This window comes from Phoenix dactylifera, chromosome 1, assembly GCF_051530095.1.
Source record: "Phoenix dactylifera cultivar Ajwa chromosome 1, Ajwa_hap1_PhDact_Kaust_v1.1, whole genome shotgun sequence".
NCBI classification, from domain to species: Eukaryota; Viridiplantae; Streptophyta; class Magnoliopsida; order Arecales; family Arecaceae; genus Phoenix; species Phoenix dactylifera.
The window spans coordinates 53,026,075-53,042,617 of record NC_143190.1 but is presented as its reverse complement, the minus strand read 5'-3'; the positions used below and the strand labels follow the sequence as shown (position 1 = coordinate 53,042,617).

Below are 16,543 nucleotides of genomic sequence, written 5' to 3'. Positions count from 1 at the left end.
TTCTCCTCCTCGGTTCGCGGCCGCCCCCGGGTCCAATTTCCAGCAACAACTATATTCTAAACTCTTCTTTGTAGCTTATAATTGTTATATTTGCTCATCTAGGAGTTTCAACTTTCTTCTTCTTTTTAATCACCTTGTAAAGGTTTGTTGGTGAGCCTGTAAAACCAACAGTGTAGGTTTGTTGGTGAACCTGTAAAACCAATTGTGAAGGTTCGTTGGTGAGCCCGTAAAACCAACATAGGTTCTTGGTGATCTCGGAAAACCAAAGTGTAAAAGTTTTTGGATTGTGAGCCCGGAAAATAATCCAACTGCAATCCGCGGGATTATAGTGAATTCCCAAGGGGTCGTTTGGAGAGTGGACGTAGGTGCTTGGGAGAGCACCGAACCACTATACTTCTTGTGTGTTTGCGTTGTGTATTGTTTTAACTTCACTTACTCATCAATTGACTCAATTAAGATAGTAAAAATTTAGAGAAACCAATTCACCCTCCCCTCTTGGATTGTCACCTTGGGCAACAGCTTTTTTGACCTCAACGAGATTCTGCCTCATCAGCACTTGAATCTCGCCAAGACAATTCGGGCACGTAGCAACCTCACCGGAATTTCCGGCTAAGTGTTGCTTCAACCTGGTTATCCCTCTTCTCTTGAAAATCTTATCGCAAAAGTTGCATTGAAACTGGTGCCGTTGCCCCTCTCTTTCAAGTCTTCGCCCATAAGACCAGCCAATATCACGCTTTGTAGGGTTCGTTTTGCTTGATGGCTCCATTTCTATCATATATGTACAACATATTAAAAAATTAAGCTAATGAAGTAAATTTTCACATGATCTTATTTTTTATGTAACTTATAAACTATTTTTTAAGTCATTTATTAACAAAATTAATGAAATAACGTAGGAAAAAAAACCGCACCTTAAATAGTCTCCGCTGGATTTTTTGGGCAGGACCTCCTCCTGAATTTGTGGGCTATCTCTCAAATTTTTCCTTCTCTGATTACTTCTCAGAGGCTCATTGAATTTGAGTTACTCTGAAGTTTGAATTGAATGCTCTCGTTCGGTTTTTATAACCAAACGAGTGAGGCCGAGGCGCAGAACCATAATCTCTCTCGGCCATCAAGATCCATTTTGAAAAGCAGCGGCCACTTCTGTTGCTTTTGAAAAGAAGCAGAAGTCGCCGAGAGGCCACTTCTTTTTTTTAAAAAAAAAACAAAAAAAAAGAAGTGGCTCTCGGCCACTTCTTTCTTTTCCATCAAAAAAGCTATGGCCAAAAGGCCAGAACTTTTTTTTTTATAAAAGAAGTGGCTAGTCGGGCCACTTCTTTGTGAAACCATGCGCCGCGCAGTAGTTTCAAAAACCACAGCGTGAGGCGCTGTGGTTCTTTAAAAAAAATACGTACCGGCCGGTTCGCACCGGTACGAGGCCGGTACCAGCCGGTACCGACCGGTACGGAGCACGTACCGGTCGGTTCTGCTAAAAAGACAACCTGGTACTGGATTCCATGCAGATCCGGTACCGGTCTAGGGCCGGACCGGTATGTACCGGCCGGTACGGCAGTCCATGCCCAAAACTATTAATTGTCAATAACTTATTGTCATCTTCCATAGGAGTACTGTAAAATCCTGAACATATTTTTAAACTTGTGGCACCACTTGATTAAAACTCCGTGACCAAGCCATTTGTAGTGGTTGCAGTCCGACAAAAGAGGAAACTTCTGTAATCAAAGAGTCTTCATGCCAATTTTGGGATCTCGCATGCACTGACAACTTTGTGTTCCCTTGGGTACGGTAGGGCTGGAAGTTGAGCTTGTGCTGGAGTTTGCGAAAACAATCCAATGGGGCATTTCTGTGTGGATATATGTCATGATGACCATTGTTTCCTTGCTATGTTGTTGATTCATTCAGATAAGCATCAAAACTTGATTTCCATTTGAATGTCTCAGGGATATTTACTTGTCACATCAAAAAGTTTTCTTCTTCTTCTTCTTCTTCTTCTTCTTCTTCTCTCTCCCTCTCTTCTCTCCGCCTCCCCCTCCATCCCTCCCTCCCTCCCTCCTTCCCTCCTTCCCTCCTTCCCTTCTCTGAATGTTGATTAATATCATTAACTGCATTCCATGTCAAAAATCTGGGCCACCACAGATTATCTGTCTTTTCATTTTCTATGGCTCATTCATTGTCTTTTGATACCATCTAATATTGATTCTACTTCCTTCTTGCCTATCTTTCATCATTTTTTCATCTAGCATGTGTAAAATGCCCAAAGAGGGCAGTCATTGGCGTTACGATAAGATTGCAACCTGGGTGTCATGAGTTCAAAACATGGAAACAACCTCTCCTCATGCGGGGATAAGACTACGAAAATCTAACCCTCCGCAGACCCTGCAGTAGCAAGAGCCTTGTGCATGTTCTTTTTTATGTGTAACATGCTTGAATGCACATTTTGCCTTTTGCATGCTTAAAAGTGCATTAAGTTTTAGATTATTAGTAGATTGGTTATTGGTAATTAAAAATTGATGAAAGAATTGTTCTGCACAATAAAAAATTTTAGTCACTCATTGGATGCCATCCATCATTTGTTTGTATTGGAATGGACTATTAAGCATGCCAGGTAAGTTTTTGTTTCCTGCTTATTACATAATGAGTACTGCACATCCAGCTAATCTCATCAACATTATTATCTCAAATTCAGTTAAAGGCTTGGGTTTTGTAACATATCATTTTTGGCTATGCAAGGCCATAGATACTTCCATGCATGAATGTTCTTCTATTTTGTTTATTCAGCTTTGTTATGAAGGTTTTTGTGTGTTTAAGAAAGAATTTGTAAGATAAATATTTTGTCTTATGTCTAATTATCTTACTTGGAACTTTTTATTTAGTTCTTGTACCACCTAACCAATTCTCTCTTTTTGTAACTCTCCTGTTTTGCAGAGATCATTACATTATGTTGATGTAATAAATAAAGTAACAAGAAATTTCTAGGCCTATTGGATGTGGTCTAAAATATTTTTGTAGATACTAGATTTTTTTTCATGGGGTGAGAAGTGGGGCAAGATGATTTTATACTTCAGATCTTTGAAAAATGAAGGAGAAACCGGGTGACGCAGGGCAATCTGATCCAAGGACTTCTAATGCCGCTTGGTGGACCTCAGATTTTGTGGAGAAGTTACAGGCTGTCTCTTTGGCTCCGCGAGAAGAGACTTTGACTGATAGAGTGTCTGCATGCTTGGCAGGAAGAACTGAACACTCATCTCAGTCTGCTTCTCAGATATTGTGGTCCACTGGGACTTTTTCTGCACAAATACCCAATGGTTTTTATTCTATCATTCCGGTGAGCAGAATAAATTATTAGGTCACATATTGTCACTGTCATGGGCCTATAACTATTGACAATTTTATTTTCATTTGTATACTATATAGTCCTTGTCTGGGCTGGGTCGTTTGAGAAATTTTAAGTGGTATTGCAGGTGCTTGTTTTTAACTAGTAATTCTGTAATCTTCTATGTTATTTACATAACATCCACGAAATTCTTTGATGCTTTATGTGATGTCTTTTAAATGAAGTACTCTCAATCTTTGCTCTAGAAATTGTTCTTCCATCTTTCAAATATACAAGTATACATGCATAACTTTTTTGCTACATTGGTCATTGCTATAACATAACTTGGGTCTTTTCTTGTTCATATATAAGTTCTCTTTTGATTATTATAATAAATGTCCACACATTCAACAACTGTTCTTGTGTTTATTTCTAAAACTTCCAATAACCCCTTTTATGGTCACTGTGCCAATGAAATCAAATGAAATTGTTACTACAAATAAGTTGTATCATGACAACCAATGTAATATTGAAAATGAGAAGGCAACCTCTTGTGAATCACAATTCAAACTTTTTTTTTTTTAAAAGTGTTGGTTGGCTTAAATTGGGCTTGGCGGATTATGCCTTCCCTCTTAGGTTTATTGTGATATTATTATTTCTTTTAGCCGACTCAATTTGTCTACCACAATAATACCTCATACTGCAAAGCAAGGTCCGCCGTACCGGTACCGGTCGGCATACCGGTGGCCGGCCGGACCGGTACGGTACCGGTCCGGTATGTACCGGCCGGTACGCGGTGGTTTCAAAAACCACAGCGCGAGGCGCTGTGGTTCTTTAAAAAAAAAATCGTACCGGTGCGAACCGGCCGTGGTTCTTAAAAAAAAAAAATCGTACCGGTGCGAACCGGCCGGTTCGCATCGGTACGAGGCCGGTACCGGCCGGTACGGGCTCCGTACCGGCCGGTTCGGCTAAAAAATCGGGAAATACCGGTTTTTTAGTGGTTCCGGTACCGATCTAGGACCGGACCGGTACGTACCGGCCCGGACCGGCCGGTACCGGCCGGTACGGCATTCCATGCTGCAAAGTTCTAGCTCGCGCTGATGTGGATAATAGATACACTATCTTATGTGAAGCCAATCCTCTTTGATTTGTTTTATGGCTTTATAGTCAAGAACATGCACATGCTTTTGATTTTTAAATTTTATTATTATATTAAAGAGCTTTACATCATCTCCGTCAAGATCATGCATGATGCTAACAATAACTTAATGCATTCCATAAAAAATGGAATTATTATTGCTTATAGTCAAGAACATGATGCTAACAAAAATACCTTAACTAGCAGTTTAATAGATCATTGTATGACCATAAATCATAGATGATTATACATTACAAATTAATCACTTAAATCAATTTTATTAAGTTGTTTCTAGAACTAAGTGTTGGAGAGATTCAATAATGTCTATTGTCTAATATGCTATCTATAGCCAAATTTATGTACATAAATGAGGGTATTTACTTAATATATTCATTGCCATGATTTAAAGAATGATCATGTAAAACATGTAGGCAATCATTCACGTATCTTTGCAAGCTCTAAACAAAGTCATTCATCATATTAATACCATTCATGCATATAGCAAAGGAGCTCAGGTTAGCAATAAGTGTTGTCCATTAAAGAGCGTATGAGCTTTAAATTGGGGATGTAATGTGCATTGTTTGCGTGGCTGTAGTATCGACACCCCTCCTCTCCTTAGAGCAGGTTTTGTGTTTTGAGTCTTGGGTGGTGATGCATCTCAAAGTATCTGGACTTGGATATTTTAGCTAGGTGGATCTTCCCTTTCTCCCTTTCACGCTCAAAAAAAAAAAAAGAAGAAAAAGACAAGAAAGAGGTGGTGATGTATTTGTAAGGAGAGGAGAATGCTGAGGTAAGGCAAACGAGGCAATCAAAATGACACTAATGGTGATATAACTAGTCTATTACTGTCCCAATTTGGGGTTCTGGGTGTGGTCGTACATCAATAGTAGTGTAACCATCATTAATCAGTTGATCTCAAAGCAATATGCTGCTCCTTACTCTTCTAAAAGAAAACCATCTCTGCATAAGACAGCATCTAGCTTGGAGTGATGATGACTAGTATTATAAGCCAACTAACATCATATAGCTTGCAATCGAAGTTGATCAAGGGCAATGTCATGAATCTATTTATGAGGTAAGACATGGAAAGTGTTAGAAAGAATGATGGGTGCAAATAGGGTTGCAACTTAGGAGGTTGGATTGGTTGGGGCTAACCCTAATGTAACCCAACTCGATCTACCAATGCTAATGCAACTCAACACTGCCTTGTGAATTATCAATCTAGTCCCAACACTTAAGCTAAATTAAATCTAGGTCAGATTAGGTTAATGTGGAGTGGGGTTGGGTTGATTGGACTAGATCAGGTGGTATAGGTAATTTAAGATCAAGGAGAAGTTTCAGACATCTTAGCATTAAATGGTTGGGATCTTATTTTGGTGCACTTATGCAATTCTAAAATTCAATAAGGCTAAAGATGTGGTTAAATGTAATATATAAGCATTTTATCTAAAACATAAATATAAAATATTTATATATTGGGTTAGGTTAGGTTGGGTTGGGTTGGGTTGGGTTCAAGCTCAACCATAACCTAACTGAGTTTGGGTTAAATTGGGATTTTTGAGCATGAGTGCAAGCCTGGCCCAAGGTCATGGGACCCTGGCCTTACATGACCCAATGAAGGAGTTGGGCTAATCTGCTTCAAAGTGGGCCCAACCTGAGTTGCACCGCACCCTAAGCAAGGTTTTAAGTCCTGGCGGGACAACAATCGTCTCGGCCCGGTTGTGTGAGAAAATGGTACTAGGATGGGGTCGGGACTCCGAAACCAATCCACGCAGGGAGAGAAGAAGAAAATGAAAGAAAGGAAGGAAATATGAAAAAAAAGGAAAAGGTGAAAGAAAAAAGAAGAAGAAAAAGGAAAGAAAGAAGGGAAGGGAAAGGAAAAAGGAAAGAAAGAAGAAAGGAAAGAGAAAGAAGAAGAAAAAGGACAAAAGAGAAAGGGATGATAAAAAAAGGGGAGAGATACTGAAAGAAGGAGAGAGAGACGGAGGATATCTACTAGGATGTTTGATCGGGACCGCCAGACGGGGTGGGGCAGTGGAGCATCCCGTTCAATGGAGAAACTAAGACACCCCTGTCTCAAGGGATTTAAGACCTTGCCTCTAAGTGCATTGTGGGAGTGCATTGGTTGATCTTGGGGATGATATTGGGGCACAGTATCTCCCCTGAGATGGTGAGAAGCTATTGTACTAATTGACCGCATGCACAGCAACTAGCTAGTAGATTATGAGATAAACTAAACTGGAAACAAGCTTTAGGTAGCAAGAAAAAGGATTTCTTAATCAGCATCCAGCTTGAGCATCTAATAAATTTCTATGGGCATGTGGAGCATGAGTCTTTTAGGCAAGCATGAGTCATTGACAGAACAGATTCTGTTGATGGCTATTGGAAAAATCTTTATGATGGAAGCAATAAAAAGGTTCTTTTAGTTCAATTTTGTATTGGAGTTGCTCTTTGATTGACTTAATATTGAACTTGATGGCTGCCTTGGCTACCCAGGCACCCAGGACGATTGTCAATGGGACAGAAAAGCGGAATTGGTTAGCTAGGCAATGAAAGAGAAATAGGGTTGTTGCCGAGCTTTGCATGGATAGGGCGGAGCGTGTCCCGTAGGCCCATAGAGCTTCCGGCAGCCTTTCGTGCCAGTCGCGAATATTTTGCATCATGTTTGAGCGTAAAGAACGTGATAGGTATTGGATTTTAAAAAGTTGATGGCTATATTTATCAATGGATTACCACAACTTTTTAGGTTTCTCCGTTTGTTTATTAGTTTGGTCTGGCATGAACTTTGGACTCTTGCCTTGGCACATAACATCTTTTATAGCGGAATGGAGGAAAAGGTTTCATGTAGCCAACCCCAAGTAGTTTGGGATTAAGGCTCAGTTGAGTTGAGTTGAAACAATCCTAGATCTCCTAATATTTGTTTCTAGTTTATACAATTATTGGGTTTTCGTTTGCTAGTCTTCTGCTATGTTGCTCTGAAGTTTGTGCTAGGCCTCCATGCTGTGTCATATATGCTTGTTGAAAACTAGGCAGGAGAATGTTTGAGACCATAGATGGTCTGAGGAACGTAACAAAAATTATGGATGGAATTTTCTTTAGAACCACATAATAGCCCTGGAGTATAGTCAATTTGGTTGAATCTTTAAGCTACTGATTAGTGAACAATAAGCAATTTGTGATTTTCTAGTAAAAAAGTTTGATGAATAATGGACTTATCATGGTAATTTAGTCCAAAGAAATATACATCCCGAACTCAATCTCTTTCTCAAGGACTTACACATGAGTTCCCCGAATGACTTATGTTCTGGTCCCAACAACATGGAGGAGAAAGTGTTGAAATTTAGTTCATTATTCCTAATGGGATACAGAGCCAAATATTTTACCTATCATTGCCCACAAGGACCTGCACATCACTAACAAGAGAATACACGAAATGCATAGATGTCCATATTCAATATACATTTTGTTGTAGATGCATACGTAAAAGGAATACATACTACATGTATGTGTACTGTGTTATATATTATATATAATAGATTACCATGTTTTCCTCTGCTAAAGTCTGGTGCTTATACTCAATGAACCCACACCAAAGAGCCATTGTTCAGTGTTTGATGAATCACATCATTATGCCCTGTGCTGGATAGCTGCATGCATGGGCACCCATGGATACATCATAAACTAATTTTCGACAAGTCATATTCCTCAGTCATACAGCTCAAAAAATTTAAATGTGCTATCTATCTCAAATAATAAACTAGAGGATAAAGGTTCGCTCAATTTTGTAACATGTAGTCCTGAATACTTTTATAAGCAAGTATGCCATTTTCAAGTCCATTATCATCTGGTCATGTATATGGTCGCGCAAGGTAGATCTTTTTGATTTTTTTAAATAGGAAGATAACTCCACCTTTCCTTGTTCGTTGTACTAATACATGGAGTTAGACATGAGTGAATCTTTTCCTTCAGTTTTATAATTTGGACATATCTTCTATGACGTGCTCTGGTCTATAACTAGGGATCTGTACTTTTGATGGTGTTGGCATAATGGAGCTGCTTCCGTTTCTGTGTCCAGTACTATTTTTTGAACTATTGATCTATCTATACTATTTTCTAAAACAAGAGACGAGCATGACTGAGAATGTTTTGTTTGTCAAATTTACTGAACAAAGTCCCCTTATTTTTTTAAAATCATTATTTGAAAAAATCATGTTAACAAGGCCTCTTTTAAAAATATCAGAAGCAATATGTTTCATTTTTTATCTTTTTGTTTGCCACCTAGATGAATTATTTTCTATGTTACTGATTCCCTCAATAAATTTCAAATTTAAATGGTTTGCTAGTGCTCTCTCTTCAATATACCAGGCACACATTCTCTCCCACTAATTTCAGTTTAAACGGTTTGGAATAGCCTTTGTGCAATCTGCCAAGCCCACATCCTGTGGTTCCATTTGCATTGCATATGCCTGGGTTGCTAGTAATTAATTAATCATTTCTATGCTCCATCCTTGCTTCCATTCCAAGGCTTCATTTCAATTCACAGGTGAGACAATCAACAATCCAAATCGACTCCCACTTGTCAAATGATCACGAATGTTCATAGCTTCATATGGTAGTCAGGAAAGGTGCATTGTTGATTATATACCTTCACGTTGTTTGAAATAAGACAATTGATATTAGGGTTGAATTACCATAAATATTGTTTTGATGCTTTTATTACTTCCTTTACTTTGTTGATATATGTTTATTCTAAATATAATAGTTGGTGAATATAATTTTTGATTGATTAAATTAATGCTGAAGATGAAAATCTCATTTTATATATTGTGATCAATGGCTTAAATCTTATTTTGTGGCCAACTCGGTCCATTCCTATGTTTTCTTTGTATGATTAAGTTTTCCGATGATATCAAAATTTATTTATTGTGAATTTGTTCTTGCATTCTTACCTCTTGTGATTATAAAATGTCACTGTTCTTTAGTTATTTCAGATATATTATGGTACTGAACCTGGAGGTCATTTGTTCATTCTCTGTCATTTACTGAAGCTGCAGAAACATGCTCATTTATTGGCTGAATTAATGCAGGATAAGAAACTCAAGGAACTTTTTGATACTATCCCATCTTTGGATGACCTGTGCTCTCTCGGTGCGGAGGGACTTAAGGCAGATGCCATTCTTGTAGATGCTGAGAAGGATAAGAAGCTTTCGATGTTAAAGCAGTTAAGCATAGCATCAGTGAAAGGATTAAACGCAAATCCAGCTTTACTAATTAAAAAGATTGCCGGCCTGGTTAGTTTTCTCTGCCACTGGAATTATGAGTCAATTGATTGAATTTTTGTTGTCAAAAGTACCATCAAGGAAGTTAAAGAGCTGAGACTGCCTAGGTAATGACCAATTAGGACTCATATTTGAAAATATAAAATATATTTATGTGCTTATGTTAAATAATTTAGAACTAAAAGTAACAGAACCTGAAAAATTTTATTGCTTCCCTCATCTCTTCCTCCATCTGACCAATCCAACACCTTCCTCATCTTCCGATGAGAGGACAAGTCAATGGTCCGTCCTCCACCAGAGTTGTCTGCTCATCCCCATATGCACCACCAATTGGAGGCTCTCATAAAGCCCTATAATTGCTGTCCAACTGTCAGCAGCCCTGTTGTATGCTGTCAATTCCCCTTTTCATCATTGTTTTTATCACTGATCTGACCTGTCAAATTGTAGTTTTGAGGTTTAACTTTAACAAACTACTTTTATTATCACTTTTTCACTCATCGATTGATATGTGACTAAATATGCTATGATTCTTATTAATTATTTTTTATTATAGTATAGTGGTTAATTTAGTTTTTATATGTGTTATTTGAGGGAAAAAGATTAATTCTGAGCTTTTTGACCTTTTGTGTATATTTCACTCTTTTTGATGGATTGCCTAGGACAGTGGGCAGTTTGCCTAGGCACTGGGGTAGTGCCTAGGTATGGTCAGTATTCTCTAGGGACTGCCTGCCACAGTAACAACCTTGTATTGAATTTTTTACTTCATGAGAGAAGTTTCATGGTAATATTTAGGAGAGCACAATTGCTATTGATTGTTTCTCTTTCCTTGCTCTTTTTTATGCACATTTTTCTATACATTTTTTTTTTTGTTTACAACTTTACATGGATTTAAATCTTGTGCAAATGCATGTGATTGGGGTCCCATCAACCTAGAAAACATTTGGGAGTAATGTTTTAGTTTTAGGTAGCCCACACCGGTGATTGTGGTGATAGACTGGTGAGATTGTATGTCTTAGTCTTCCTTCTGGGGATGTTAGTGGTACCTTTCAATACAATATGGTTCACCTCCTTACCAACACATGGTACACTGTCAGAGTCAGCATAATACTTGTACCATGTATTGTTATGGGAATATACACGTACTAGTACTATACCCTGTTGGTATGGTGTGCCTTGTATATGATTTGTTATGACCCTTCTTTTCATAGGTTTTTGTGGGTTAATGAAAACAATTTGACTTTTGGTGTCATCTAAATCTACACCTAAGAGTGTATTTTCTTCCATTTCTCAATGAAAGTGGCTTAGGCTTATCCTAACTTTTTTCTTTGTTTAAAGAAAAAGAAAACTGTGCCTGAAGACTCTGCAAATCAAGAATGGTATAAGTATTAAATAAGGACTGTATGTCTGCATGTATATGTATAATGAAAGGCTCGATGGCTCACAGGAAATAGGCACATATATGTATGTTGCCCTGCATGTATATACTTTTATGCATGATAATTATGCACACTTGTTTGAAGGCCCGACCTATGAACATAAAATATGTAATCAAAATATGCAAGTGCTTGGACATTTTAAAGTGGAAGGTTCTTTTTATGTCCAATAGATGTCTCATGCTAATATTTTACTTCCATATTCAGGTCTTTGACTTTTATAAACGCCCTAATCCAGAGCTAAGTCCTGCAAAAGCTGCAGTAGAGGATATCTCTCACTTAGTGGAAAATAGAGGCATTCAACTCTTGGGGCAGATAAAGCATGGATCTTGCCGACCTCGGGCAATTCTATTTAAAGTTCTTGCAGATGCTGTTGGTCTTGAGAGCAAACTTATGGTGGTAAGCCATCATCATTTTTACAGAAGATATATAAGTCTGAATAAGTTGCTATTCAGTTTTACTTGACTGAAGGAAATATAATATCCAAACATGTTTTTTTTTCCCCATGAACTTTAAGGTTAGCATCTGAATATTTGCTGTGTTGTTGTAGGGCCTACCAGATGATGGTGCTGTTGAATGTGCAGACTCGTACAAGCATATGTCTGTAGTAGTTGTACTGAATTCTGTGGAATTACTGGTTGATCTTATGCGCTTTCCTGGACAACTAATACCATTTTCAACAAAGGCTATCTTTATATCCCATATTTCTGCGGCGGGGGAAAGTGACTCTGCTGAGAATGACTCGTGTGATTCTCCCCTGGAACCCAATAGTCCGTTATATGGATTTTCTGATAAAATTGAAGCTGAAGGGTATGCAACTGACATTAGAGGTCCTCTATAAAAATTTCGTTTTCCTTTCTGTTATTATTTATTGTTAACAATGTCCATTTCACGGGGCAGCAATATTTAATGGAGCCATATGATGAACCATGGGTTGACCATTTCATACCTGGCAGAACTGTTATGATATTCATGCTAAGAATACTGAAGTGACATCAACTAATTCCTTTTGTTTTCTTTTCCTCTGTAGTGCTGCACTACACGGAAGTTAGTAATTTCTATTCAGTTACTTTTCATTGGGTTTTTAATTGGTCTGCAATTTGATGGCGCTTCTCATTCATCGACTATGATTAATTTAAGAAAAGATTTATGAGAAAAGCTGAAACCTATAAAAAAGTTTTACGTTGGTGAGCAATCCATTCGTTTTAGATGGGCACGTTCGAATTAGAATTAGTGGAGTCAATGTTTTACAAAATCATGTGCTACCTCATATAACAAATTATGTCGTTGGACTAAAATCTCTTATCTGATTGCCTATGGAAGCAAGCAAATTACTTAGTAAGAAGTCGGCCATGTAGATGGAATATTGGTGATTACAAAATATATACTTGTTCTTCATGACATCTCAAGATCTGTCAGTTTAGCACTTCTTTGTGCTCCCCCCTCCCCTAAATAGATGGCCATTTTGTTCTCGATGTGTTACACATTAACTTATACTCTCTGAGTAATTATAACTGCATTACATTTGTTTCTTTGCCGCATGTTTGTATAAAGTCTAGTGCTTTTTCTTCTTGATATGACAGCCCAGAGCAAGATGAGAATATCCATTCTTTGCATCAACGGAGAGTTGAGGCATCATCAAATGTACCTGGCTATTCGTTGCACAATGTCATGCTGAGGTCAACAACTTTTACAGAGGGAAAGTTAAGGTACTATTTCTAGTCAACAAATTGACAAGTAATTGCTGGTGTTATTCATTAATATTGTTTCGATAGGGGGTGTTCCCAAATTTCAGTCCGACCATTGATTTCCTCCTTTTGTCCTATCTCCTTACTACTGTTTAAATGATGCTTACAATGCTTATTTGTGTACAGATTTTGTCCATTTTTGCATTTCATAATTGTAAAGTTTTAGTTTCTGGGCTTGATCCGTGATACGTTCTGTATATCTTTTTTTTTTGGATGGCTTATTAGTGCATCACATAGTGAACCCAACATCACAAATGCTTTTTGGAGGCGCAGCCGGAGGAAAGCTGTTGCTGAACAACAACGCACTGCTAGTTCAAGGTTTCCCCCATTCGTGCTTATGTAATTTTTGATTTTTACACAAGTATGTCTATTAGAATATCATTCTAAGTGATGGCTTCATAACTTAACTTGAGCTTTGTAATTTAGCATCTTTATCTCTAGTTCACCGAAGCTTGTTGGTAGTTCATCCTCTCTAGCTATGATCAAGTTAACTAATCTGCATCGTTTATGACTGTTGGACCGAACATTTAAAAAATATTGAAGATTCATTGATTGGTGGGGACTTTTCTTATTGGGGTGAAATAGCAGCTCTGATTTTCTGCCTCTTTGAAATCAATGCTTAAACATGCCTTCATGGCATTTAAAAATTCAAAATTTCTGGATAAGGTAAGTTGTCAAAAGTTAATGAACATTTCAATATTTTTCCATTTCCTTTTATTAGCCATCACCATTAGCATTTTTTTTCCCGAGAATTGTGGAGGCTATGCCCCCTATAGGGTTTGAACCCTGGACCTCCTTGTTAGAAGAGGTGGGTACCCAACCAACTGTGCTAAGACTGGTTGGTATGGCCACTAGCATTCTTGCTGTGTGTTTTATTAAGCTTCTTGGAGCTATGTAAGATTTTGATGGTGTTGGCATTGGATTTTAGAGATACCACTTGTGCTAAAAATATTAACCTTCAAGCATTGAGTTTTACTGAGGACACTTGCTACGAAAGCTGTATCATCCTCTGAAAAAGCAACAGAAATAACAGTCATGTTTCTATACTTTTGTGCTGTCCAAGCATTGCTATACAATCTCTAGAAATCAATTAAAATGGTCATCTGATTTCAAAGAATATTTAATTGGTCCTGCCAGCACAGAAATTGTTATCTAGATTAGCCATCAGAAGTGTACTTGTATCTCAGGGGTGCCAAGAAAGATAGAAAACTATTTTTATGTGGGGGCCAAGAAAGATAGAGAACTATTTGTTATTCCATTATGCAAACTTGCACAAACTCTATGTAAATTACACGGTAGACCATAAATATAGGAGCAATAAATTTGTGAAGCTATGCAAAAAATATAGTATTTGTTTTCAGATGTTAAAAACAAAAAAAAAAACATGAAACAAGATATTAGTGTAATTTATTTATTTTCAAATTCTGATATTCAAGTTTAGGAAAACATTTTTTGCTGTCTTAAATCAAAGTTTTTCTTTAATTGTAAAATTATGTTTTCCTGAATTTATTGACAGCACTTCTTCAATAAGCTTAGTTAAGGAGTCAAAAATTTTCCTCAAATTAAAAGTTTGCAAATAAATCCTGGCAGACAAACTTCTTGCTAATTTTTTTAACATTCTGAGTTTGACTAGTTCATGGAAGTATGGTTGACTTTTTAGTATTACTAGCTTGGGTTTGACAGAGGAATATATTGGCTATGGTGGTCAGAAATCTTTTATTTGCATGCTTGTGCTCTGTCCTAAGTGTAGTCCTAAGATTGACACGCGGCTTCTTAGGTGGCATGGACCTAACCATAGTGGTTACCTGCGCAGCATGGTCTGCCGTACCGGTCCGGCCTGGGACCGGTACCGGATCAGCGTGGAATCCGATACCGGTAGTTTACTGTTGAAGAACCGGTACGGGACCGGTTCGGACCGGTACGCCACCGGTTTCATACCGGTCCGGGCCGCCACCGGTACTCCGACCGGTACCGGTACGGCGGATCTTGCTGCGCAGCATGTGATGGTCTGGCTTGTGATTCTGTAGTTCTTTCACAGGTGAGTGGTAGATTTCAGTTCTTGAGACCCTTGTGTGAAAACAACCTTGGAAGCTTTCCTTATTTTGTGGTAGCATATGGTGCTGACTTGGCAGTACTTTTGCCTTTGTATGTGCAAAGACCAATTCTGGACGCCTTTGTGTGTGACAATAACCTTGAAAGCTTCCCTTGTTTTGTGGTGGGAGATCCATATCTTGAAATGTTTTATCAGACCTGAGTATAACACCCAAGCTCTTGGCTCTTCTTGCAAGAATAAATTCTAGCAATAGGGAGGAAACATCTGTTCACTTGTATGGCATAAGCACACATGGGTGATCTATTAGATAAGATATCTGATAAATCTCTATAATCTTCTACAAAAGCAGTTTTAGCTCTCCAAAACTGTAGCTGCAACTTTTTATGTTTGTTGTGGAGGAATAAAGTAATCAACTGTAAAGTTCTTTCTCTATCGAATTTTGTTCTTCCTTTGAAAAGTAAAAAAAAGTAAAGAGTAAACTAATTACAAATGGTCCATGGAAAAATTGTTTCTGTTGGAGCTTTCAGGAAACCCATATTTTATTGGCTGATGACCACATAAATAGTTGCACATGGTGTTGAGGTCTTACATGATTTTTCATAAACCTAAGCCACACCGGACTCTTGGTCTCGTGCTACCATAAACTAGGAATCCGTACCATGGAAGAACTCTAGAGAGCTTGTAGGTTTTATGGGTGATCTAGGAAGTAGGAGGGCGCACACTCAAGGTATGCAAAAGGTGCTTCTGAGCACAACACCATTCAATATATATTTTTTTAAAATTAATGTTAATCCTGCTTAATGTTGCTGGATGTCAATTACTCTTGATGTTTGGGCACCACGCTATGGAATTCTTTCTCAAAAGACTGTAACCATCTTGTTAGATTGCTATGATATTGGTTGGTGTTTGCATAATCATGTAAGTTTCTTCATATCCTTTCTCTGCAAACTACTTTTAGATTAAGTTAATTGTGGTATGCTAGAGAAATGGTTGGTGAGAACTGAACTTTATGTGTTGATCTCTAAGTTGTTGGACCTTGTACCCTGTTTTCTGCCAAGTTTATCTTGGTATGGATTCTAGCTCTTTGCCGCCTCTAGTTGATTCTCTTGCATTAAGTAAGGCGACGTGTTTTTAACATGTCCTAAAAAAGGACATGGAAAAGCTTGAAATAACATTAGAGATAATTCTGTATAGGAATGGACTGGGTAAATAAGGATTCATAAAGCCAATTTCAGATAGTTGGGACAGAGGTTTTTTGGTTATGATCATAGAATGCTGAACCGGCCTGTACCAGCCGGTTCAGCCCGTACTGGACCGGTCTGGTAGTATACAGGCCGGTTCAGCCCGTACTGGACCGGTCCGGTAGTTGGCCGGTTTGGTTCTGCAGTGAAAAACGGTACAGGGCCCGTACCGAGAGAACCTAGCCGAAGTCGGAGAAGAAGAGAGCGAGCGGGGGAGGGAGGGAGAAGGAGAGACCTCCGCCGCCCATGGAGGGCTGCGGGGGGTCGGTCGAGGCCGCCAGGGGGCGGCGGAGCCTGCAGGGGCACGGTGGAGCCGAGGCCGCAGCCGCGTCCTCTGTTTC

General features: G+C 38.5%; 1 protein-coding gene across 13 annotated transcripts in view; it reads left to right on the top strand.

The window, feature by feature from the left end:
* Nucleotides 1-16,543, top strand: part of LOC103706893 (serine/threonine-protein kinase EDR1-like) — a 62,085-nt gene that overhangs the window by 17,749 nt on the left and 27,793 nt on the right. For 10 of the 13 annotated variants that reach the window (XM_039125506.3, XM_088706187.2, XM_088706194.2 and 7 more), the window contains 6 exons: nucleotides 2,923-3,322; nucleotides 9,536-9,739; nucleotides 11,368-11,559; nucleotides 11,711-11,970; nucleotides 12,744-12,869; nucleotides 13,134-13,226. In XM_039125506.3, coding sequence (XP_038981434.3) covers nucleotides 3,074-3,322; nucleotides 9,536-9,739; nucleotides 11,368-11,559; nucleotides 11,711-11,970; nucleotides 12,744-12,869; nucleotides 13,134-13,226 — 1,124 coding nt within the window. In that variant the 5' untranslated portion in view covers nucleotides 2,923-3,073. The remainder of the gene's footprint in view (nucleotides 1-2,922; nucleotides 3,323-9,535; nucleotides 9,740-11,367; nucleotides 11,560-11,710; nucleotides 11,971-12,743; nucleotides 12,870-13,133; nucleotides 13,227-16,543) is intronic. The other 3 variants (XM_088706195.2, XM_088706193.2, XM_088706189.2) reach the window with 1 other exon arrangement.